Raw genomic sequence first — 26,819 nt, 5'->3', positions numbered from 1 at the left:
GTCCCCAGTTTTCCACAGACGATGGCCAATCAAATGAGTTGCTTTAATATGCACACACACATACACAATCTCAGGATTGCTTTGAATTTAGTTTTACTTTACTATTGAAATTAGTCACTTAAGAGACAGATAATTTATACTCCAGAAATTCTCAAGCAAGATTTTTAAGTGATTAAAGATTAACTTAAGTATGGCTTACAGCAATTGTTCCAGTCTCCCTCTTGTTTGTAAATAAAAATTTACAGCCTAGTGGGCAAGGCTGCAGTAAAATATAAGATCAGGTCTTAAGAAATTAATAGTTAAATTCAACTTCACAGGCCCCTAGTGTTAGGTAATTTTACAACTTGCCACAAACACTAGTAAATAGAAACTGTTTTCCCCCAACTGAAATGATCTTATTTTGCTAATCACAAACCACAAATATTTTAAATGGAGAGTACTACACTGAAACTGTCATAATCTAGTTTAGCAGGCAAGGTATACATAAATAATCCAATATTTTAAGTCTACAAAAAAAAAAAAAGAAAAGAAAACACTCAATCATTTACAATGGCTAAACCAGTTTAATGTAAAGAACTATAAAGGGAATTTACAACTGATTTCAGATTAGAAGATACATTACTGAAATTACAAATTTCAGTGTGAAAGAAGCCTGATGAGTTGCAGGGGATACAGGTCTTACATCTTTTCAATTGCTAGTAAATTTAATGGATGATAATCAACAAAGGAGGAGCTTCAAGTGTTATTTTGTTGCATTATTTAAAACACATTAGATTGAAGCCGTAAATCAGGCAAAAAAAGAAAAAAAAAACAGTTCTTAAATTTTAAAATCTGCTTTACCTAGCAGAGCTATCTACAAACCTCTTAAATCCTCACTTTAATTTCTAAAGAAGATCTCAGTGGTGCAATCAGTCAAGAAACTTTCAAATAAGGTGTAGCTTGACACAAATCAGCGTAGCATCTGGTATCCTGCCAAAGCTCTGCTGTTAACTATAGCTAGGCGAAAACTCCCAATGAAGCCACAGGCTGCAAGAATTCATTAAGTTCTCCTTAGTATCTTCTGGAAGAAAACAAGAGGGCCATCTGCCTGAGATCTACAGAGCATGAAGCCACAGCCTCCTTGTTTTGGCCAAGCGGCTTCTAGAATGGCCATGAGGGGGAAAGGATGCTCTTGGCCACTGCACTAGGGTCTCCACTGCTCTTCCACCTTCTGAATGGCTACTGCTCCGGGTCCTCCAGAAGCCTATAGAATGCCCGTGAGTTGTTATTCAGCACAGGCCACCATTATTGGGAGAAACAGAGCCTAGGGGCCAACACTGACAAGACAGTCAGACTACTGAACCAAGGGGACCTCATTCAAACATCTACCATCTCTGCTGCCATGAAGTGGACTGAATATATTGTTGCCTAAGGGTGTACCTTCCTTAATAACACTCCAGTTGGACATTCTTTTATTTATTTACTTTTTTTAGATGGGGTCTTGCTATGTTGTCCAGGCTGTCCTTGAACTCCTGGGCTCAAGCGATCCTCCTACCTCAGCCTCCCAAGAAGCTGGGAATACAGGCATGTGCCACTGCATGCATGAGATTTTTGAATGGGAGATACAGATGGACAATTGATGAAATTAAGTATAAACCTGCAAATGGCTGGGCGAGGTGGCTCATGCCTGTGATCCCGGCACTTTCAGAGGCCAAGGAGGGAGGACTGCTTGAGGCCAGGAGTTCAAGACCATCCTGGACAACACAGCGAGACTTGTCTCTACAAAAAGTAATACAAAGAAAAAAGCTTTTTATTTTTTTAGAGATGGGGTCTCACTATATTGCCCACATTGGTCTCAAACTCTTGGGCTCAAGTGATCTTCCTGCCTAAACTCCCTGAGTACTTGGTATTAGAGGCATGGGCCTGGCTACTTGTAATATATTTTATCTCTAAAAAGAAAATAATAATATTAATAATTCCTAGCTTTGCTGAAAAAGCCTAGAAACAATAACTAACCCAGTAGCATCCCTAGCACCGAAACAAGCGTCTTTAAATACCACTTCCCAGTAAAATAAAACCAGAGCTCCTTGAAGAAATGGTTGGTTCCACATCTGGGATAGGGAAAAATATGAGCCTGGAACAACCTGTGATACTAGAAAGCAAGGAAGCTTTCAAAGACTGTAATGAATATTATAAAAAAAATTCAGGAGCCAATTTGAATAAACTCTCCATAACCAAAGATGGGACATAATCTGTGCATCAATGAAGAAAGTAAGTGCAATGGATTGAAAAATGTCAATCAAGTTTAAATCTATGGGTTCATAATATTCTCCAAACAAAAAACAAACCACCCTCTTTGATCACTTTTAGAAGCTGCTAGGGAACCACCAACTCATTATTTTTAAAACTGGAAAATAAAGCAAAAGAATCAAGCAATGGGTGTGGTGGCTCACACCTGTAATCCCAGCTACTCAGGAAGCTGGAAGGAAGGAAGGAAGAAAGCATTTATACCGCCTTTACTAGATACACCGTACCTCAAGGTAACCAAATAATCCATAAGGGGAAGTTTCCCTTTATAGAAGTACCTCAGCTAATAAATGAAGGAGGAACCACAGGCTTGGAACATCATTTCGCAAGTCTAAATGAATTAGCAGATCTAGCCAGGAGCACTGGTATGCACCTATGGCTACTCGGGAGGCTGAGGCAGAGAGATTGTTTGAGCCCAGGAGTTCGAGTCCAGCTTGGGCAATACAGTGAGATCCCATTTCAAAAAAATAAATAAATTTTAAAAAAGGAAAAACAAATTAATGGATAGGCAATGATCAATGACTGCTCACATCACAAAGACATACAATCTAACATTTATTCGCCTCCAGAGGGTAGAATATACCACACACCACCTAGAAGGTAGTTTTGTTCCCACTCCCCAAGGGGAAAAAAAACAAAAATCAAAATGTAAGCTTCTAGATGTAACTACCAATTTATAGGAGAGACAGGGTCTCAGGAACATGTTAACACCATGGAGATGAACTCAGACAAGTCCAGATGTAAAAAAAAACTCTATAGGGCAAATATCTGTGTTTTCAAGACATAAAGTGCAAGGGAGGAAAGGAGAAAGAGAAAAGGAGAGGAGTGGGAACATTACAGAGTAAAAACAATTTAAAGGACATGCCAACCAACTACAATGTATAAAATACATTAAGATGCCAGTTTGATAAAACATTTGAAACAAAAATTTGATCAACTAGATAGCTGACATGAAAAAATTACTGTTAATTATTTTATGTGTGATTATTGCATTGTGGCTATGATTTTTATTTTAAAAAAAGAATACATACCTTATAGAGATCAATATGAAAATCGTCATGGATAAAATAATACCCTGTCTGAGATTTGCTTCAGAATCATCAGGGCAAGGGAGGGGAGTACATGACAGTACAGATGAAACACGAATCACCATGAGTTGTCAATAACTGAACCGGGTGATATGTAAATGGGAGTTCATTGTACTCTATCATTCTTTTTTTTTTTTTTTTTTTTTTTTTGAGACAGAGTCTCACTCTGTTGCCCGGGCTAGAGTGCCGTGGCGTCAGCCTAGCTCACAGCAACCTCAAACTCCTCGGCTCAAACGATCCTACTGCCTCAGCCTCCCAAGTAGCTGGGACTACAGGCATGCGCCACCATGCCCAGCTAATTTTTTCTATATATATATTTTTTAGCTGTCCAAATCATTTCTTTCTATTTTTAGTAGAGACGGGGTCTCGCTCTTGCTCAGGCTGGTCTCAAACTCCTGACCTTGAGTGATCCTCCCGCTTCGGCCTCCCAGAGTGTTAGGATTACAGGCGTGAGCCACCTCGCCCAGCCTGTACTCTATCATTTTACAAATTTGAAATTATCCACAATAAAAAGTTTTCCTTAAAATTTCCTTGAGGCTGGATGTGGTGGCTCTTGCCTATAATCTCAGCACTTTGGGAGGCTGAGGAGGGAGGACTGCTTGAGGCCAGGAGTTTGAGACCAGCCTGGGCAACATAGTGAGACACCTGTCGCTACCAAAAAAAAAAAATTTTTTTTTAATTAGCCAGAAGCCAGGAGTGATGGCGCGCACCTATGCTCCCAGTTACTTGGGAGGCTGAGGCGGGAGGACTGATTGAGCCCAGGAGTTTGAGGCTGCAAGGAGCTATGATGGTACCACTGCATTCCAGCATGGGCAACACAGAGAGACCCTGTCTCAAAAGAACAAAAAAAAATTTGCCAGACATGGTGGTAGGCACCTGTAGTCCTAGTTAAGTTGGGAGGATTGCTTGAGCTCAGGAGTTTGAGGTTACAGTGAACTATAAATAGCCATGGCACTCCAGTCTGGGAAACAAAACAAGACCCTGTCTATTAAAAAAAAAAGAAAAGAAAAGAAAAAACGAAAGTCCCTTGAACACATAAAACCAAACAATAAAGTTTCTAGAAAATAATATAGGAGAATATAATCATGACCTTGGAGGTAGAGAGGTATTTCTTAAAGAAGATATGAAAAGCATTAGTCATAAAGGAAAAGACCGGCATATGGGACTACATTAAAATTACAAACTTTTTGTTCATCAAAAGACATTGCTGGGAGAAAATATTATCAACGTATATAAGGGGGCTCATAGCCAGAAAATACTAATTAAATGCCCATAAATCAATTTTAAAAAATCCAGTAGTAAAATAGGCATGAAACTCAGACACCTGACAGAAAGGGAATATCTGAATAGTCAACAGACACCTAGAAAGATGTTAAATCTCATTAGTTATTATGGAAATGCAAATTAAAAACACAGTGACACTACAGTTTGACCATGCAGTGTTGGTGAGGATGTAGAGTACAGAGTATGCTGCTACTACCACATCCTCCTGCATGTAAACGGGGACCACTCAGGAAAGCCAGTCTTTAGGAAATAAAGCTGAACCTACTCATAACCCCTTAACTCAGCAGTTCTACCCCTAGGTTTATATACAACAGGTATGTGTATTCATGCACATCAAAAGAATTACAAAAGAATGTTCACAGTAACATTATCTGTAGTAGCCACAAACTGGAAACAACTTAAATGTCTCTAAATAGTAGAATGAGTAAGTAAGTTGTAATATACTCATACGATGGAAACTATGCTGTAATCCTATTCTAATGAATGAACTCTCCTTCACAACCATATAAATGGATCCTATATACCTAATTTACATGAAAGAAGTCAAATACTAAAGACTGCAAACAGGCAAAACTAATCCATGGTGACAGAAGTCAAAATATTGAGAGAAGGGTTGGTAATGGGGAGTGAGCATGAGTAGGAATTTGGGTGCCTGGTAAATAAGTCCTTAAGACTTACATTTATAACAGATATGTGCTTTTCTATTTGTATATTTCAATTTTAAAAAAAATTTCTAAAAATATGCTCAAGTAGGCATTGGACTAAAAAATTTCTAAAAACATATGTGAATAGAAACAGCATTAAGGCAACTAAAACTGTTTAAAATTGATAAATCAAGAAATAAAGATAAAAGTATTTTTATCTAGAGCAGTGCTGTCCAGCAGCACTTTCTGTGATGATGAAAATGTTCTCTGTGCTGTCCAATTTAGTAGCTTCTAGCAACATGTGGCCATTGAACATTTGAAATATAGCTAGTGAGACTGAGAAACTGAATTTTAACTTTTATTTCATTTTAAAGAGTCACATGTGGCTAGTGGCTACCATCTTAGACAGCACAAATCAAGATGCTGTAAAGACAACCACCATGGGAAACAGAATCCACTAAACTGTGTTTTCTCTAGGGAGTGGGACAGGATGAGGAGGCTGAGAAGGGGCCTAGTTGCTTTAATCATAAAATCTTCTGTACTATCAGATGTGTAACTTTCTGTATGCATTACTTAGAAATTTAAATTTCAAAGAAGAAGAAAACCCTGAAGTGTACAATCAAAACTGTTAACAGTGGTTATCTTTGGATGATGGGGTTTTTCTTTTTAAAAAAAATTATCTCTATTTTCTAAAATATTTGCCATAAGGAAAAAGTCCCAACTATCACAAACTATTCAAGAAACTGCAGAATACATGAATGAACACAAGGTTCCTGCCCTCAGGGAACTTCCAAATTAAGGGAAGAATCAAAATGTCTGTGGTATAAACTATATCAGTAAGGTTGACTTTTATTTTTATTTATTTATTTTTTTTAAGAGACAGGGTCTTGCCCTGTTGCCCAGGCTGGAGTGCAGTGGCATGATCTAGCTCACCGCGGCCTCAAATTCCTGGGCTCAAGCGATACTCCTGGCCTCAGCCTCCTCGGTAGCTGGGACTACAGGTGCATGCCATCACATGTGGCTAATTTTTTTAAAAATTTTTTTATAAAGTCAGAGTTGGTATGTTGCACAGGCTGGTCTTGAACTCCTGCCCTCAAGCAATCTTCCCACCAAAGTGCTGGGATTGCAGGTGTGAGCCACTGCGCCTGAACCCAAGATTGACTTTTAAATAAACCAGTATATTCACATTCAAGGGAAGGCCATCTCCTTAAAGTAGTCACTTTGAAGGATTATTTATTATAATACTTTAAGAAGCCCTGTAATGGTTATAAAGGCTTCTAGCTATTTAAAAAAAAAATCAAACCCAGTTTCAAAGAACAAAGATATTTTATCTCAGATAACATTTGGGCTGGGCACAGTGGCTCACATCTGTAATCCTAGCATTCTGGGAGGATGAGGCAGGAGGATCACTTGAGGTCAGGAGTTTGAAATCAGCCTGAGCAAGAGTGAGACCCCATCTCTACTAAAAATAGAAAAATTAGCTGGGCATGGTGGTGCGCACCTGTAATCCCAGCTACTCGGGAGGCTGAGACAGGACAATTGCTTGAGCCCAGGAGTCTGCAGATGCTGTGAGCTAGGCCGATGCCACGGCACTCTAGCCCAGGCGACAGAGTGAGACTCCATCTCAAAAAACAGAAAAAAGTTTGAGAACATTTCAAATAAGCTATGTGTGCGCTGAAAGCAATTTTAACAAAAGTCCATGCTCCAAAGGAGAGTTCATTTAGGAATTAAAAAAATTAAAACCCAAAACCAAAATAAAATGCCTACAAATCTATTATTGTATTTAATTCTGTATTTAATAATGTATTTAATGCACTTTTGGGAATAGAAAGGGTAAAACTAAATTTAAAAAATACAAATATTGAATTAACCTTTTTATGATATATAGAAATATTATTTGTCATATTCTATAGAAATAACAATGGAACCAAATGATAAATATAGGATATCTTCTCAATTTGACTCAATATTAAAGCATTTTATATTTTAAAAAACAAAAAGAAAGATATACTCTGGAATAGAATACAAAGTTCAAATGGATTTTAAAGAAAAAAGAGGAGGCTTCATGAGCACAGAGTGCTTCCTGGGAACGTTTCTTGCCACCTTGATGCCCTAGGGGTTTGTCAGTAACTGTTTTCTGCTAGAGCTGGTACTTTCGTGCAACTATACTCCATAGTTTATTTCTTCATTTCCATTCATTCAACAATTATTTCGGGGCCTCTGCCCCAGATGCTACGCCAGGGTGATGCTACATAAAAGATACAATAATGGGGGTAGGGCCAAAGCGCAGTGAACAGAAGAGGAGGATCATCAAGGCCAGCTTAAGGTCAGGGCAGGCTCCACAGGGGGTAGGATCCGAACGAAGACATGATGGATGAGGAATATGATGGCCAGAGGAGGAAATCTCCAGGCAGAGGGATATGACCGGTAGCTCAACATTACTGGAGCATCAAATATGGGGTGGGGGGGAAGAAATGGTGGGAAATGATAACATAATATATCTTCCTGAGCACTTATTACATACCAAGTACTGTGTTAAGTACATTCAATCCTCAAAACAACCCTATGTGATAGGTATTATTATTACTCTCCATTTTACAACTGAAGAAAATGACTTAAGAGAAGTTAAGTAACCTGTTCAACACAAAGCCAGAAAGGGGCCAGCTCACGAAAGGCCTTTCCTACACGCTGTGCAATGTATTCTGGTGTTGATACACTGTGCCAGAGCCAAACAAAACACCACCATAAAGTAGTTTACATGGAGTACAGGTGACTGAAAGAAACAAATACAAGTCCAAAGGAAGGGAGAGACTTTTGCGGGCTGAATGGTTAAGAAAGCTTTATGCAGAAGCTGGAACCGGGCTAGGCTGCAGTGGAGGGAAGGACCAGACAGAGAACGGGGTGTGAGCAAAGGCTGTACAAAGTCAGCTCTGACTCTGGCACCATGGCAAGTCTGCAGAGGGCAATATGGTAGGAGACACCACAGTCAGGAGAACAGGGAGGGACTAGGATGGAAGGGAAAGTCAGGGGTGGATCTGGGAGGCCCAAGGAGCCAAATTAGGAGCTCTTCTTCATCTCGCTGGCAGTGGGTAGCCACTGGGCAGTTTTTGAGCAGAGTGGTGAACTTAGGATGAATCCAAGTGACTGGCAGAGGAAAGGCTGTTGGGATGGTCCACAAGCAAGATCATGAGGGCCTGGACGAGCAGGTTATTGTGGCCAGGCCAGAAAAGGGGCAGCACCTTGGGGAACAGACTATGAGAGTGATGACAAGCACTCAGGCTATGAAATGGGACTCTGAGTTCCAACCTGATTTTCGGGGCCCTCAGTTTCTGTACTATTAAGTGGGGACAAAACTATCTACTTCACTTGCTTGCTCTAAGGCTGAAATAAAATGAGATGAGATGTGTGAAACATTCAAACAACAACAAAGATTATATCCAGTGCTTCAAATCTACTAAACTTACTGATGTCCTGCTCGTGGTGTTGTTCTCCATACAAGTCCTATATCATTCCTTTAAACATTCAACAAATATTTATGGAGCACCAGCTACCACGAGTCACACACTGACAATGCCTCCTCTATAAAGCTGTCTCTGCCTGGCCCAGCCCAAGCCATTCCCTGTCTGAACTGCTGACCACCCTGCCCCACTAGTCATCTCAGCACTATATTCATATACGATTTTGCAGGTTTTTTCCCAAGCCTCTTCTATCATCTAACAGACACAATTGTGTATCAATTGTTTCATGTGTGATTTTCTTTCCTGTAAAACTAATCATTGTAGGGGACAGAAAACAATGTCTTATTTGTTGTTACCACAAGGAAGATCACATTTCATAAGAGAAGTAACTAAGAGGAGGGTCCTTAGCTTTGGTTTTGCTCAAGAACCCAGCTTCCTAATCATCACATCTGTTTTCTAGCACAATGCACAACCTAGTATAGTGCTAGTTTTCAAACCATTTCCTAACCCTTTCAACAAATAAAATCAATACATACAATTGATAAAAGCAGATCAGCTCTGGTTAAAATGAATGTGAGGTCTGAAGTACCAACCTAATGTTTGCTCTCAACTGTCAACTCCTGGGGCACCTACACTGAACCCCTCAGCTATCTGAAACCAGCTTGAAAACCTAAGGAGGCTGGGCACAGTAGCTCACGCCTCTAATCCTAGCACTCTGAGAGGCTGAGGCAGGAGGATTGCTTGAGCTCAGGAGTCCAAGCTCAGCCTGAGCAAGAGTGAGATCCTGTCTCTACTAAAAAGAGAAAAATTAGCTGTGCGTGGAGGTGCACTCTTGTAGTCTCAGCTACTTGGGAGGCTGAGGCAGGAGGGTCACTTGAGCCCAGGAGTTTGAGGTTGCTGTGAGCTAGGCTGATACCACTGCACTCTAGCCCAGGTGACAGAACAAGACTCTGTCAAAAAAAGAAAAAAAAAAAAGAAAGAAAAGAAAAGGAAAAAGAAAGGAAAAGAAAAGAAAACCTATGGGGCAGGAAGTAGAGCACTGTCAGGAGACCCCTAGCTCCCACACACACAAAGTTACCTAATTAATTTGACCTCTCCCTCCATCTGCTCTCCAAAAAGCCCTCCAGTCATTATTCCCTAGACAGGAAAGTCCCAGGCTTAAAGCAAATGCCTTGAGCGCAAGGGGATACTTTTTGAAATCAGAGTCCCTGAGCAATGCTTACACCAAGAGTGCACAATGTACTGAAGCCACATTTTTTCCCTTTTTCTTTTAACAAATGTCAAACTTCCTCAAAGCAAACCAAAGCAAAGCTAAAATAACGCCTAGAGCAATTAGAGAAAAATCGGAACAAAGAGGCTTTCTAAGTGGCTTGGTAGAATTCTGTAAAGAACAGTCCTCACAATACGCTTCCCTCTATTCATCATCAGCCAGAAATGATGGTACGGAAATTCTATCAACACTAGGACCCGTCTTTTTGCTGCTAAAATAAATCCAGACAACAGCAATGGGCTTAGTGTAGGCACTTGAATCACCAGTGAATTAGAATTTTTCAGCATTCAGCACCAACAGAAACGAGTCAGTAGGCCTAAGATAAGTGAAAACAGAAGTTGCCATAGTAACTTGCACATTTACTCGAAAATGGCGGGAGTGGGGGTGGGGAAGTAGGTCAGTATTTCTGCTTAACTAGCTCTATTCCTTGTCTCAAACAGCATCCTCCTCCTGCCTCAGCGCCAAGAGGAGCAAGAGGGGAAAGCCAGGTGATTTTTTCGGAAAAAGCAGGGGTGGGGAGGAGAATCAAGAGGACGGCCAAATAAAAAACCTCATGAGCTTCCTGGGACTACCCCCAGGGAAAGCAGTTGCTGATCAAGGGCACCAGTACTAAGAAACTGTTGCTGGGTTACTACAAATCAGAAATTGCCACTTTTCCTGTAGCAGTTTAAGTACATCTAATGGAACACTTGGGAATGCATTATAAACGGCTTGGGTTGGGGGTAGTGGCGGGGAGGGAGCAATACTCTAGCAAGGGAGAAATCTGAGGCCCTTAGCAAGAGGCATTCTTTGCTGGTTGAAAACTATGAACAGGGCGGAAGGATGCTCTAAAAGAGGGAGGCAGGGTGGCTTCAGGGTTCCTTTCCAAAATAAGCTGATTTTTTAATACAGAAACACAGTGCCCTTTGATACTTGGATCTGACATGGCTACTAATCCAAGAGGGCCAGGGCGACTCTGGTCTCTGAGCTGGCGTGGGGAGCACCAGGGCTCATTATCAGCTCTTCCACCTGCAGCACCAACAAATGTGGGAAGCAGGTTAAGCAGAAAGCATTTGGAAGCAGGTGCTGTTCTACTTTCCTGCAGCTGTTAGTGTCTGTATGGGGATAAGATAGGGCATTTACTAATGATTTTAACCACTTGGTGTGAAAGCCTGGTAACCAGAAGATGACGGAAAGAATAATCCTTCAGGGCGGCGGTGGGGGTAGGGGTGGGGACGTCAAAAAAGAAGGAGCATCTTTTTAACCAGTGACTAATTCTTTTTTTTTTTTTTGAGACAGAGAGACACTCTGTTGCCCAGGCTAGAGTGCCACGGCATCAGCCTAGCTCACAGCAACCTCAAACTCCTGGGCTCAAGCAACCCTCCTGCCTCAGCCTCCTGAGTAGCTGGGACTACAGGCATGCGCCACCATGCCCGGCTAATTTTTCTATATATGTTTTTAGCTGTCTGTATAATTTCTTCCTATTTTTAGTAGAGACGGGGGTCTGTCTCACTCTTGCTCAGGCTGGTCTCGAACTCCTGAGCTCAAATGATCTGCCCGCCTTGGCCTCCCAGAGTGCTAGGATTACAGGTGTGAGCCACCGCACCTGGCCTCAGTGACTAATTCAAACACAGACCTCCAAACACCCTACTGCACTATCCAGGAGTCTAGGCTTCCATGGGGAAGGCCGTTCAAATGGCACTGGGGAGCGTATTTCAGCCCAGCACCACACCTAGCTGCAGAGTGGAGGAAGGACGGGCTCGGTTTCAAATTTGAGCTCAGGTTTTCAGAAACAAGGTAGATCTGTAAATTATCCCCTTGTGCCTCCACGCGTCTCTATTCTTCTGCCCTACAAGAGCAGGGAGAGAGACTCAGAGACGCAGTAACATTCAGCATGACTTTAGAGACCAACAGGCGCCAAGACCTTGGGAGAGAAGCACCCAGAACAAGCCTGCTATCTGGACTGAGAAGAGAGAAATGGAGCCACAGGTACGAGGCCGCCAAAAACACTATGGCAAGAAGAAACACGTGCTGAGCAGTGTGTTCAGAAACCGAAGGTAGGAGGCTCCAGGCAACGGGAAGTCAATCACTCTTGGGAGGGAACTGTGAGAACAAACAGATGCCATTCTGTCACCACCTCAGCACAGCCCAGAAAATCATCCAGTCTGGCCAGCTCAGAAGCATTTTTCCTTTACATACAGCACCACAGAGGACAAAGAGACATTTGTGAAAAAATCATTTTTAAAAACTTTATTCCAGAAAATGTTCAAGCATGCACAAAGTAGAGAGAATGAGATAATGACCTATCACCCAGCTTCAAAAATGGTTAATATTCTAGTGCTAATCTTATGGCCTAGCTAGAACCCTTCACTAGAATGATTCCTAAGTGTCACAGATGGAAAGCCCGCAACCCAAAAAGGCAACTTCTAAATTCACAGGAACGCCAGGAGGCGGCGATTCTAGGAAAGCGGCAGTGGGGAAGGAAAAGAAACAGATTTTTCAATTCTTGAGGAATGTCCACCAGAGTAATTACACAACGTGTTTCTACAGGTTATATGATCTGAATTTCTAATTCCTAAAGACACATTTTTGTCTGCTGAGCAAGAATCACCGTGTTGCAAAAACCCTCAAGGGAAAGCTCCACTGCCAGCCTTCCAGGACTCTGCCTTGGTTACAACCACTTTCCATTTTGACATAACCATTTAGGGCACACTTGAGCGAAACAAGACAATACAGATTTGGTTCATTTATGGCCCACTAAAACCCACCAAGTGCTGGCATTTGGAGAAGCTGAGGCAAAGTCTCTACTTACTGGTACTGTTACATCATCATAAAAACTCCACGCTAAGGCCCATCTCATTGTCCGACCTTGACAGAATTCAGTGTAGGTGACTTTAGGAACCTGAAACCGACAAACATGGCATCTCGTCAAACTGACATCATTCTACCAATATGTTTCTGGCTGCTGCCTCCATTAAATATCTGTTGGTCTTTCTTTATAATCAGCTTACAAACATTATTATCAAAAACCAGTTAAACACAGCTGCCTAATAATGAATGAATACATTATCTCTCAACAAAGTTGTCTTTTTTTTTTTCCTTCCATAAACCATTAGAGAGAATTTACAGATCTGGCTTGAAGGTTCAAATATTTGAAACACCTAAAACACAGCTCTTCAGAGCATCATTTGTAAAATGATTCAAGTGGTTTTTTGGTTTTCTTTTTTAACAAAGAGAGCCAACCAAAGCCTGGCTAGACACAGCTGTGCAATCTCCCTTTTATCTATCAGATTTTAGAAAAGAAAAAGGAACTACTTTGTAGCTTTTACAACTTACCAAAGAAATGGTGTTGTGGGGAAAACAGAATGAGTAGACTGTCAGAGGGAAACCAGAGATCAGAAGCTTGGTTTCTGCTACTGAGCCGCATCCGCCCCCTTTTGCTGGAAAGTCATCTTACTCATGCCAAACACCATAAACTGGGAGGGAAGTGGTCGGGGAAGTATTTGTGACCTGCCTTTCAAAACAGGAGCAGAAGGCTGTACTCATGCAGACTGTCACCCTAGTGGGAAGCACGATGGCCTGACACTGTGTTCTGGTTCTAGCTGTTCTTTCATAACTAGCCGTGTGGCCTGGAACAAGCCCCTTTGCCTATCTAGCCTTCAGTTCTGCATCTATAAAGGAATCAGATGAAAGGTACAGTGGTAGACATCAGATTTTCTGATTTCTGGTTTTTCTCTGACATCCTACCCATCCTATTTTCCTCCACCTCTTTTTTGTTTTAATTGTCAAAGATGACCTTGTTTTAATAATCTACAAAAAGTCCCTTTTTGCCCTAAAATTACAGAATTTAATAAACAAGGAAAAAACAAAACAACATCACATTTAGAGTTTCAGGTTATAAAGGAAAATTCTACACTAAAACTGCCATCAAAAGTAGATACAGCAAAACAATAATGACAAAGCCTTACCCCTTGTATGCGAAGCTCTTCCTTCAGAGGTGCCAGGCTGCATTTCTTCCCTAGCATACAGCTATACCACCTACAAAACAAAATCAGGCAAGTTTACATTGTTTACATGGTCATATTTTCAAACTCAGCATTACTCCAGTGAACAAGCTGAGAACAGGAGCAAACAAACATTAAGTTACAAGTGACAGGGCGCGGTGGCTCACGCCTGTAATCTTAGCACTCTGGGAGGCCGAGATGGGCGGATCGCTGGAGCTCAGGAGTTTGAGACCAGCCTGAGCAAGAGCGAGACCCCGTCTCTACTAAAAATGGAAAGAAATTATCTGGACAACTAAAAATATATATATAAAAAAAAAAAAATTAGCCGGGCATGGTGGCGCATGCCTGTAGTCCCAGCTACTCCGGAGGCTGAGGCAGTAGGATCGCTTAAGCCCAGGAGTTTGAGGTTGCTGTGAGCTAGGCTGACACCACAGCACTCACTCTAGCCCAGCCAACAAAGTGAGACTCTGTCTCAAAAAAAAAAAAAAAAGTTACAAGTGACAATAACAAGAATTGCACATGATGTATTTAGACAAAGACTGAATCTAAAGATGGAACACAAGCCCAAAATAACTTAAAAAAACCAAAAATCCACTTTGCTCCTCCAACACTTCAGGGCTGTATATATTTGTAAAGAGAGTGAAAGAGAGAGGTCTCATCTGTCATTGAAGGCCATTTAGCTCTAGAACAGAGATTAGTCAGTAATAACAACAAAAATGTGTATAAACACCCCCTACACCATACTAAGAGAACTTATAAAATCCAGCATGAACCTGTGATTGTGAGATGTCCCCACCTGCAAGTAATTTAAAGATAGATAATGCATTAGAATTTCCGCAGATCATGGTATCAATTTGTTCTACAGTAAATACAAATCCAGAAGAGAGAGTGTGGAGTGAACTGGTTAAAAGGTAAAGTGATAGAATTTATTTCTTATTGTTCTATGATCTCAGAGACAGAAACAAATAAGGTGAGCCCTACAATTGCCAAAGCTTACTGCTTGAAGGAAACTCCCAGGCTGCGGTGCAGGGAAAAGAAATTCAAACATAACCCAACAGTCTTGCTGAATTGATGAGACAGAGATCGAAGTTCAGACAGAGAAGCTCAGGCGGTTAAGATTTGTAAAGCAAATTAACAACAGCAAACTAAACCCAAGTAAGAAGAAAGGAAAAAATAAAGATCAGAGCAGAAACCATTGAAAGAGGAAACAACAATAACAAACAATGAAGAAGAATAATGAAACCAAGAGCTGGTTCTTTGAAAACAAATTTTTTTGAAGTCAAAAAAAGAGAGAAGATATAAATTATCAATAACAGGCTTGAAAGAGGGGACATCACCCCAGATCCTACAGACATTAAAAGGGTGGGAAGAGAGTATTTATGAATAACTTTTTGCCAATAAATTTCACAACTTAGATGAAACAAATTTCTTAAAAAACACAAACTACCAAAGCTTGCCAAGAAATAGATAACTTGAATAGTTCTATATCAATCAAAGAAATTGAATTTATATTAAAACCCTTCCAGGCCCAAGTCACTTTGTTGGTGAATTCTATTAAATATTTAAGGAAGAAATAATACCAACTGTATACAAACTCTTCCAAAAAAATTTAAGAGGAAGGAACACTTCCCAATGCATTTTTGAGGCCAGCATTACACTGACAAATACAAAGACATTCTAAGGAAACTATAGGCCAGTAAGTAGCCTTCATGAACACAAGATATAAAAATCTTTAACAAGGAGGGGAAAGGGAAGATGTTGGTGAAAGGGTACAAAGTTCCAGTTAGACAAGAGAAATAAGTTTTAGTGATCTATTACATAGCATAGTGACTACAGTTAATAACAATAACGTATTGCATATTTTAAAATTGCTAAAAGAGATTTTAAATGTTCTCACCACAAAAAATGATAAGCAGGTGAGGTGAGGGACATGTTGATTAGCTTGATTTAATCACTCCACAATGAACGCAATCAAGGGCCACATAACATTTCAGTCAACGACGGAGGATCACATATATGACAGAGGTCCCATAAGATTATAATGGAGCTGAAAAATTCCTATTGCCTAGTGATGCTGTTGCTGTCATAGCACAATTATTTTTATTTTTTATAAATTTAATGTAGCTTATGTGTACAGTGCTTATAAAGTCTGCAGTAGTGTACACTAATGTCCTCGGCCTTCATATTCACTCACAGAAAAATTAGCCTGGCATGGTAGTGGGCACCTGTAGTCCCAGCTACTCAGGAAGCTGAGGCAGGAGGATAGCTGAGCCCAGGAGTTGGAGGCTATAGTGACCTATGATGATGCCACTGCACTCTAGCTCGGGAGACAGAACAGGACCCTGTCTCAAAAAAAAAAAAAAAAAAAGGATATGCTACATGAAAGAAGCCAGACACAAAAACTTACATTTTGTATGATTCTACTTAAAAAGTCTAGAATAGGCAAAACCATTGTGATGGCAACTAATGGCTAAGAGTGGGTGGGGACACACTGCAGAAGGGCACCAGGGAACTTTTTAGGGTGATGGAAATGTTCTATATCTTTTTTCTTGTAAGAGATGATGTCTTGCCCTGTCACCCAGGCTGGAGTGCAAAGGTGTGATCATCACTCACAGCAGCCTCAAACTCCTGGGCTCAGGTGATCCTCCTGTCTCAGCCTCTGGAGTAGCTGGAACTACAGGCACACACCACCACACCTGGCTAATTTTTAAATCTTTTGCAGAGACAGGTTCTCACTATATTGCCCAAACTCCTGGCCTCAAGTGATCCTTCTGCCTCGGCCTCCCAAAGTGCTAGGATTACAGGCTTGAGTCACTGCAGCCTATGTCTTGATTATGGTGGTGGTAATATACACATTTGTCAGAACTCATACAAATTATAGAATTTTACTGCTATTCAAGTTTACCTCAATAAAACTAATTTATAAATGTGTTTACATTATACTTTCAAATATATATACAAGAATAGTCAACAATATAGTTATGTTTTATATATTTGCTTCTTGTTTTACAACATAGCTTAGTCACACTACCAATATATATCCTGTCTCCTGCTCTGACCAAGTGTCACAATTACTGCTGTCATTCAAAATTCATTTAATTGCACATTATTTTAAGAGGGAAATTTCAGATTAAGGGATACACATTCAACATTTAATTGTTTATATACAAAACAGTTACTATGAAAGTGATTTTAAAATGACTAAAATTCTAAGAGAACTTAAGAGTCTCTAAAATCACACATTAGCTTAAAACTATTTAAAATTGCCATTTTTATAGGTTGAAAACTGTTGAAGACTGGCAATCTCATGTTTCAACCTAGTACATTAAATAATATAAATTAAAATCTTGTTAATTTTAAAAGTATGATAAATACTATTATGTTGCTTTAGAAATAGTGGGCATCCACAAATAGTTTTTCTTATTTGTGGGTTCAACAACAGATGATGGCACCTATTTTAGTTTAATCAATCCTTTGTCCCTTTGAAAATACAAAGATATAATTGTTCTACCTAAACTACTTAAAAAAATAAAACAGGTAAATCTATTTTAAGCATAATCAATTTCATTTGGTGGCTTTAAAATATTTGGAACAAAAATAATATGTTCCCTTTAAGAAGATGGTATAAATAGAGAAATCATTAATCAGGAATTAAAAGCCTTGGGTATGTTAGGAAAAAGATGAAGAGAAATTAGGAGCAATTAGTGCTCAGTAATAGTATAAAATAGGTTAATTAACACTTTTCCTTTAAAACTAGCATTCCTGAACAGATTAGATAAATCAGTGCTACCAGAAGCCACGAAAGGGCCTAGAAAAGGGAAAAAAAGATACTGTAAGATTCTTCAGGAGATGAAGGAAAGCAAATATTTAGATAAGTAAGTAAACATGTCACCGATATTTAACATAAACTTGGGAGAGTTGATTTTTTTTCTTTTCTTTTTTTTCTAGATAGAGTCTCACTTGGTTGCTCAGGCTGGAATGCAATGGCGTTATCACAGCCCACAGCGACCTCAAACTCCTGAGCTCCAGCAATCTTCCAGCCTCAGCCTCCCAAGTAGCTGGGACTATAGGTACATACCACCACGCCTAGCCAATTTTTCTATTTTTTTGTAGAGATGGGGTCTCACTACATTGCCAGGCTGGTCTCCAACTCCTGGGCTCAAGCGATCAATCCTCCCTCCTCGGCCTCCCAAAGTGCTAGGATTACAGGCTTGAGCCACCGCACCCAGCTTCATATTTCTTTTAACCTTTGCATTAAGCTGAATATGATATTGTGAATCTTTTAATATTTAATCTCAACATACTTAATGTTTTCAGCAAGTTATTATTTTTTATAGAAAAAGCAGAAGTTACTGGATGTGTTAAAAATCCTATTTTAGGCCGGGCGCGGTGGCTCACGCCTGTAATCCTAGCACTCTGGGAGGCCGAGGCGGGTGGATCGCTCAAGGTCAGGAGTTCGAGACCAGCCTGAGAAAGAGCGAGACCCTGTCTCTACTAAAAAATAGAAAGAAATTATCTGGCCAACTAAAAATATATATAGAAAAAAAATTAGCCAGGCATGGTGGTGAATACCTGTAATCCCAGCTACTTAGGAGGCTGAGGCAGAAGGATTGCTTAAGCCCAGGAGTCTGAGGTTGCTGTGAGCTAGGCTGACACCACGGCACTCACTCTAGCCCGGGCAACAGAGTGAGACTCTGTCTCAAAAAAAAAAAAAATCCTATTTTAGCTGCACATTTAAAAAAGGCTTACCACTAGATCCTAGCTACTCAATAGGCATCTTGTGACAACTAATCAAATGCAAGTGGAAAAAAAAAATGAACAAAAGGAAGATTTAGTTACCCAAGAGACTTTGAACCCATTACACTATTTTAATGATGAAAGTAGCACTCAATTCATTACAACATTTAGGAATTCCTCTGAGATGACAGGTTTCAAGAAAAATTATTTTGAAATAATTTCAAACTTTCAGAAGAACTGCAAGATCAATACAAACGACTCCAGTATCTCCTTCACCCAGATTCACCAATTAACATCTTCCCCTATTTGTTTGTTCTGTGTTTTTTTCTAAACTGTTTGAGAATTAGCTACAGACATCATCATGCCCATCAACCCTAATATTTTAGCGTGTACATTTTAAAAACAAGGGCATTCTCTCTTGTAACCAGAGAACAATTATCAAACTGGTAAAAATTTAACATGCATTGAATACTATCATCTGGAATATAGTCCACATTCAAATTTCACCAATTTATCCCCATTTTCTCGCCCAATGCAAGAGCCAATCTAAGATTGTACATTTCATTGACTTGTCATGTCTCTTCAGTCTCCTTCAATCTGGAATAGTTCCTCAGTCTTATGTTCATGACCTTAATATTTTTGAAGAACTGTTTTATAAAATCTCTCAATTTGGTTTGTCTGAAGTTTCCATATCATTAGACTCAGCACATTTTTGGTGTGAACAGCACAGAGGTGCCGCTGTGTCCTTCTAGGTATATTGCATCAGGTGACTATCACCTGGTCACAGTGGTGCCCCCTCAGTTTCTCCACCGTAAAGTTCCCACATTTCTCCTTGTAGTTATAAGTAATCTGTGGGGAAATAGTTTGAAACCAGGTAATTATCCTGGTTCTTCTTAAAACTTTCCACTGTTTATTCTCCCATGAATCAATTATTAGCATGATGCTGCAAAATGGTGATTTTTCTAACTTTATTATTCTCTCTATATTTATTTATTGGCATTCACTCTACCCTTCTTATGTATTTCATTTATTAATTTTATTCAATAGGTTATAAGCCATTATTATCATTATTCATTTTGAAACTCATATTGTCCCAGATTTGGCTTAAGCTGGCTCTATGTCCTTTTGACATGTCATTTTTTGAGCATTTCATTACTTTCTGGTACTACAAGATATTCCAGGCTCATCTTATATTTATCCTGACTCAGCACTGGAGTTAACGATTTCTCCAAGGAACTCTGGTTCTTTTTAGTGGAGAATGGTTATTTAGAAACTTTTTAAACCATATCTTAAACTGAAGCATAATATAGAAAAACAGATAAAAGCAGAGGTTTGGGGTATAAGCAACTATAATCTTACTCTAAAAATTCCTCTAAGTAGTAAAAGCCAACACCTTGCTGCGTCTAATAAATAACTAACCAGGATAAATGCCCCTATTCACCAAAGCACTCTAGTATCTGCCTGATCTCAAAATTTACTACTTAAAACTATCATAAGTTCCAAATCTTCACGGCTAAAAATAAACTTTTACCCTATGTTCTTCTAAATTATGTGACTTTTGTTATTCACAGACATTTTTTTATGGATAAGAAACACCACATTGTAACAAGCAAGTGGAACCAAGGCTTTTAATTCCATGTTATTCCTCCTTAGATTGCTTAATGGACTGAAAATACATGATTATTGATTTTAAGAACTCTCTTCTATGACTCCCTAAAGTAGAATCAACCAGTGACTATCTCTTGATGAGGGATACAGCTAGGCTGGGTATAGTGGTTCACACCTGTAACACCAGCACTTTGGAAGGCTGAGGCGGGAGGGTCACTTGAGCCCTGGGCAACAGAGAGAGACCCTGTCTCCAAAAAAAGAAAAAAAAAAAAAAAAAAGTTGATACAGCTAGCTCATCATGCAAAGAACTACTAGATCCAGCCTTTTCTCCTTTTCTCCCAAGGCCTTAGAGCAGACACCAATCAACAAGACTCTGCCATAGCAAACTTCAAAGGGAATTAAACTAAGCATGATGCCCTAAGTTAAAATGATGAAGTGCGCATAACCTAATTTATTGAAAAAATAATAATAACGTAGCCTCTTATCTTTTAGGCTGTTTATCCTTCTTCTTCCTACAAGGAAAAATCAAAATAGCAACATCTGCCCCCTGTGGAGCTCATAACTGGCAAATATTCCTTCATGTTTTAATTGTAAAAATGCTATGCTACCTAAAGAACAGGCTGGTATACCATTTGTCCCCCAAGACAAATGGGGGAACATTTCTTTATAATGATATCCCAAAACACCTTTATGGATGTGCAACCCTACTTTGGGTCCCAATCAAAGATGAAACCAGGCTGGGCTCGATGGCTCATGCCTGTAATCCTAGCGCTTTGGGCGGCCGAGGCAGGAGGATCTCTTGAAGGAGTTCAAGACCAGCCTGAGCAAGAATGAGACCCTGTGTCTCTACAAAAAATAGCTACTAGGGAGGCTGAAGCAGAATTGCTTGAGCCCAGGAGTTAGAGGTTTCAGTGAGCTATGAAGACGTCACTGTACTTTAGCCCAGGTGACAGAGCGAGACTCTGTCTCAAAAACAAAGAGCAAGAAAAGATGAAACCAGAGGTCAAAGACAGCCATTCATAACAGTCTCAAAAGATGGCAGTTCAGTAAGAAACAAGAGAAGTGGTAAATTCTTTGCAATAATGAAAATAAGAAATCTAATGTCCAACAATAAGCAATCAGCTAATTACAGACTATTGTCAGGCTATTTAAAAATCATTGCTATGCATACCATTAACTACAAAGAAAGGAAAGAATGAAAAAAGTAAAGTCAAACTCAAAAGCAGAAGATAAAATTCTTTGTATTCATGGTAACAACCACATGAATAAAAAAAGGGAAGGAATTGACTGGAAATGCACCCCAAATAAGCTAACAGTTGTGTCAGAGTGCTGGGATCAGTGCTTTTCCATTTTCTAATTTCCTATAAATGTGGTTATGCTGTTTAAGAGATAACAAAATTATAAATAATAATAATATTATCTAACATTTCACAGCATGTTGCAGTCTCCTAGAATAGTCCAGAGTTAAAATGACACTAATAGTCACTATTATTAATTATATTAAATATGTATTCATTTAATTCTATAACCACCCTATGAGGTAACTACTATCATCCCGTGTTACCAAGAAAAAAACAAAATTTTAATCATAAGTCAAAGAATCACCTTCAAGGGCCCTGATTTATTAAACTTACTGCCCATCCCCCAAAATGTGGATTATACCCAAATCCAAGAAGCATCTATCATCTGGAAGGGAGTAGGGATCAGAAAGGAAAAGGCAAAAAGAGAATGGGTAAAACCAGTATCGAGTTGGTACTTTATAAAATACAGACCTTTGGTTCCTAGAAAAATCATAAAATTACTGCCATGAAGGCATCAGCTACAGAATTAATAACCAACGACGACAGTGGAATTCAGGCCATGAGGAGTTTGATAAAGAAAGTCTGGCAATTTATCTAGAAGATCAGATGGGTGAATCTCCCCCTTCAAATGCTAGTAAGTAAACTAAAGTCACAGATACAAGAAGTCAAAGTAATGGTGACAAGCACTTGTAAATCTTCATCAATGCTAGAAAATTAGAGCTGCAGCAGCTACAAGGGGGTGGTGAAAAGATCACTGGACTAGAATCAGGAGATCTGGGTTTCAAGTTTCTAACCTGTAAAACTAACAAGTTGAATAACTTTACCTTCCAAGGTCCTTCCAGCTGCAAAATTCCTTAAGATACAAAACAAAATTGTAATAGCTGCTGAGCATGACTTAGGTGAGACATGATCTTGAAGGGGAGGTGAGGCACCATCCTGAGATCAGTCCAACAAATTTAACTTACTTCACCCCATCATGTTACAAATTCTGCTTAGTTTCTGTGCTTCTTTAGGGACAAGACAAAAAATATTTCAGAGGGATAAGAAACAGATGGTAGGGTTAAAGTACTTGTTTTTAATCTCTGGTTTCCTTAGAGCTTCCAAATAAGCAATTTTCACAGCATTCTGAGTCCCATATAACTCATATTTGGTATAAACATTATGATGTCAACTACAAAAATATACATGAGGACACAAACTGGTAATATCTACAAATGTTAATTATAGTAGGATGTGAAATTGAAAACAGTATTCTTAAGCAATACTCTTTCACAAAACATTGCTCTATTCTCTTTTCAATAAAAATTACTTCATTTCCTCCTTTGTTCTTTCATCTTCCCTCTCAACCTACCTGAGTCCTAACAGAGCAGACAGTTGAACCCAGTTATTTATCTATCTATTTAGATGTTCACACAATAATGAAAAAAACCCCTGTTTTTAAATAAATCACAACTGGGTAATGTTTCCCATGTATGATGCCAAGCTCAAAATGGTCAACTCTCCAGAGACATGATGGGCTCTTACAATTTATCTTTCCTAGCAAACTTATACCTTTCATTCAATTTGGGGGTCACTACAGAGCCAGCTACAGGCAGACATGAAACATATTGAATTGGTTTCTATCCTTTAGAATGGTGTTCCTTTAGAAACATGTTTTTGTAGTTCAAATGGGACTTTGGAAATAAGAGAATTTTACTATTTAAATGCCTCCTAAAAACAACTCCAAGAATACTGCAGCCTAGAAGAGCCAACTATAGTTCCCATGAAAGCCAACAGATAGTGAAATGGTCACATGGCTGGTTACCTTTTTATATGAGTCTCAGTGCTGTTATATTCTTCAAGTTTATTTTACTAATTCAGACTCTACTCAAGTTTCTTTAGTTTCTTTCTTCTTCAAGAGACTCTAACATGTGTTTGAAGAAATCAATTTAAAGCAAGATGCATTAACCTTTGGCTTTAGCAATGTGTAACTTTTCTGAGAAGCAGACCATCCAAATTAAGCTGCTCTCCACAAATACTTAAATAAACTTACATTTAACCAACCAGGATAATTGCTGATTTGGGAATCGGCCTTTTACTAAAATAAGCAGCTATAAACACCTATGAATCAAAAAAAAAAAAGAGGGAAAAGATTCTTCCCTATCCAGGAATTCCACTTCTGCGTATACATCCAAAAAAACTGCAAGCAGGGTGTGAAGGAGATATTTATATTATACATCAATGTTCACACAGCATTCTTCACAACAGCCAAAAGGAAGAAGCAACCTAAGTGTCCATCAATGGATGAACAGATAAACAAAATGTGATGTGTACACAATGGACTATTAACATTATTCAGCCTTAAAAAAGAAGGAAATCCTGATACATGCTACAACATGGATGAACCTTGAAAACATTATGCTAAGTGAAACAAGCCACTCACAAATGGACAAATACTGTATGATTCCAGTTTTACGAGGTACCTAGAGTAGTCAGATTTGCAGAGATAGAAAGTAGAATGGTGGCTGCCACAGGCTAGGGGCGGGGGAGAATGGGGAGTTAACAGGTATGAAGTTACAGTTTTGCAAAATTAAGAGCTCTGGAGATTGTACAACGTGATGGTAAATTTTATGTGTATTTACCACAATAAAAAAAAAAAAATCCTCCCTATGTCCCAAAGCTAAATCCTAGGGTTGAAATCTCTTTTAGTTTTAAACTACCACATTATCCATCACTTCAACAACATGTGGCAGGGTGAGAAGTCAAGCGAGACAAATAGCTGTTTCCGAGTACCTTATGCTGCTTAATGACAGGTGTGTTGTCCAAAATAATTAGCTTTTAAAAGAAATAGCCTTAACCCTCCTCTGGAACTGGTTAGTGATCTCAGTTTCCCTTCATTAAGTTCTTGACAGCTCAATGTCTTCACATCTGTCACTGTTTGGGAGACTGATTCCAAGAACATAAATTGCTTCAAGAACTAGGCAACAAATTTATTCTGGTTCATGAGACATATCTGAACCCATCTGTTTTCTAATCAAAAGCCATATTTGAGTCAGTTTTGTTCCATCACAGGACCATACTAATGGGAGCAATACAATCATATGTTATTTTCCTCTTTTCTATCTGTGTAGTAGAGATGGTTACAGGAAACACAAATCAATTAAAGGCATGAGAGCATCCTCAGAAACAGGGTCTTTGCAGATTGTAGGATCTACTACCTTTGCAATCTTTGTTTATTCTTCAGATCACTGTGATGACATTTCCTCTGAGTGACATGGTTTCTTTTGGAGTTACACAGGGGGTAAATATTCCTATGTTGTAATAACCAACTTACCTTAATCTTTTTTTAAGTTGTAAACTGTCATGAATGATCCTTTTAACAAACTCTAATTCACCTCCTTCTGCCATGATCTCTGTGATGCCTCCTGTATTTACAGAACTAGGTGGAGGTCTTCGAGGATTTCGAGAATTTACTCCCTGAAAAACAACAATAAAGAGCCCTGGTGAAAGATTTTTACACCTTAAGAACCTAATCTTTGAATATACTCCAGCTCTAAATAAGAATGTTTAGATGTAATTTTATTTTTCAAATATTATGCTACATTTAGGATTTAAAATTCATGTAGCTACTACAATACTATGTTTTAAACAAATATACTCAGGCCAGTATTCCTTCTCAGGTCTCTTCCCTTCCATCTTTGTGATTAAACAAAAAAATTTTACCTTTGTATACAGCCCAGTCTATCACTTTTTCTTTATGCTTTCTACCTTGGTTTCATGCACAGAAAATCTACCCAAAGATTAAATAAATATTTACTTATGTTTTCATCTAGTACTTTCATGGTTTTGCTTTTTACATTTAAATATTTAATCTATCCTTATCTCCCATATGAAAAAGTTAACTCAAAATGCATCAAAGACATAAATGTAAAAGCTAATGCCATAAAACTCTCAGAATAAAATACAGGAGTGAATCTTCATGACCTTGAAGTAGGCAATGTTTTCTCAGATATGACAGCAAAAGCATAAGCAACAAAAGAAAAAATTGGTAAGCTGGACTTCATCAAAATTTAAGACTTTTGGGCTGCAAGGGACACCATCAAGAAATTGAAAAAGCAACCCACAGAATTGTAGGAAATGTTTGCATATCATTATCTATTAAGGGACTTGTATCTAGGATATATAAAGAATTGTTACAACTTAATAATAAAAAGAAAAATAACCTAATTTAAAAATGGGCAAAGGATCAGAATAGGCATTTCTCCAAGACATACAAATGATCAATAAGCACATGAAAAGATGCTCAACATCATCAGCCATTAGGGAAAGACTAATCAAAACCACAAAGAGATACCACTTCACACCCACTAGGATGGCTATAATCAAAAAGACAGATAAGTGTTGATGAAGATGTGGAAAATTGGAACTCTCATAAACTGCTGCTGGTGGGAATGTAAAATGGCATAGTCACTTTGGAAAAGTCTGGCGGTTCCTCAAACAATTAAACATACATAGAGTTACCATATGACCCAGCAAAAATGTATATATACCCAAGAGAAATGAAAACCTATCTCCACAGAAGTACTTGTACAGAAATGCTCATAGGGGCATTACTCCTAAGACCCCAAAAGTAGAAACAATCCATATCGTTCTATCAACTGATGAACAATAAGTAAAATGTGACTTATCCATACTATGGAATATTATTTTGCAAGAAAAAGAAATGAAACATGCTACAACACGGATGAACCTTGAAAACACATATTATTCTTAGTAAAAGATGCCAGTAGCAAAAAATGACATGTTATATGATTCCATTTATACGAAATGTCTAAAACAGGCAAATCCGTAGAAACAAAGTAGACTGGCAGTTGCCTAGGCCTAAGGATGCTGCGGAGAAACCGAGAGTGACTGCTAATGGCTAAGGGATTTCTTTTTGGGCTAATGAAAATGTTCTAAAATTGGCTGCACAACTCTGGGAACTTAGTTCTGTTGCTGTAATAGTAACGTTCTATTTCGTCATTTGGATGCTGGCTCCACAGGAGCGTTCACTTTGGAAAATCCAGTCCACACTTGTAATCTGTATTTTTATGCAGAATATATGTTGTATCTCAATATCTTAAAAAATTGCACTCCAAGATGTGGTTATTTTACTTCATATAATTTATTGGCACTGAAAAC

At 38.9% G+C, this 26,819-nt stretch overlaps 1 protein-coding gene across 1 annotated transcript in view; it reads right to left on the bottom strand.

Annotated features, from left to right (window-relative positions):
- The window catches only part of METTL16 (methyltransferase 16, N6-methyladenosine), a 76,170-nt gene that overhangs the window by 11,069 nt on the left and 38,282 nt on the right, over positions 1-26,819 (bottom strand). The window contains exons 6-8 of the mRNA XM_045526112.1: positions 24,973-25,115; positions 13,978-14,047; positions 12,822-12,911 (exon numbers count right to left, since the gene is read on the bottom strand). Coding sequence (XP_045382068.1) covers positions 12,822-12,911; positions 13,978-14,047; positions 24,973-25,115 — 303 coding nt within the window. The remainder of the gene's footprint in view (positions 1-12,821; positions 12,912-13,977; positions 14,048-24,972; positions 25,116-26,819) is intronic.

The sequence above is a fragment of the Lemur catta genome, chromosome 15 (assembly GCF_020740605.2).
Source record: "Lemur catta isolate mLemCat1 chromosome 15, mLemCat1.pri, whole genome shotgun sequence".
Classification (NCBI taxonomy): Eukaryota; Metazoa; Chordata; class Mammalia; order Primates; family Lemuridae; genus Lemur; species Lemur catta.
This window is presented reverse-complemented; position numbering and strand designations above follow the sequence as displayed.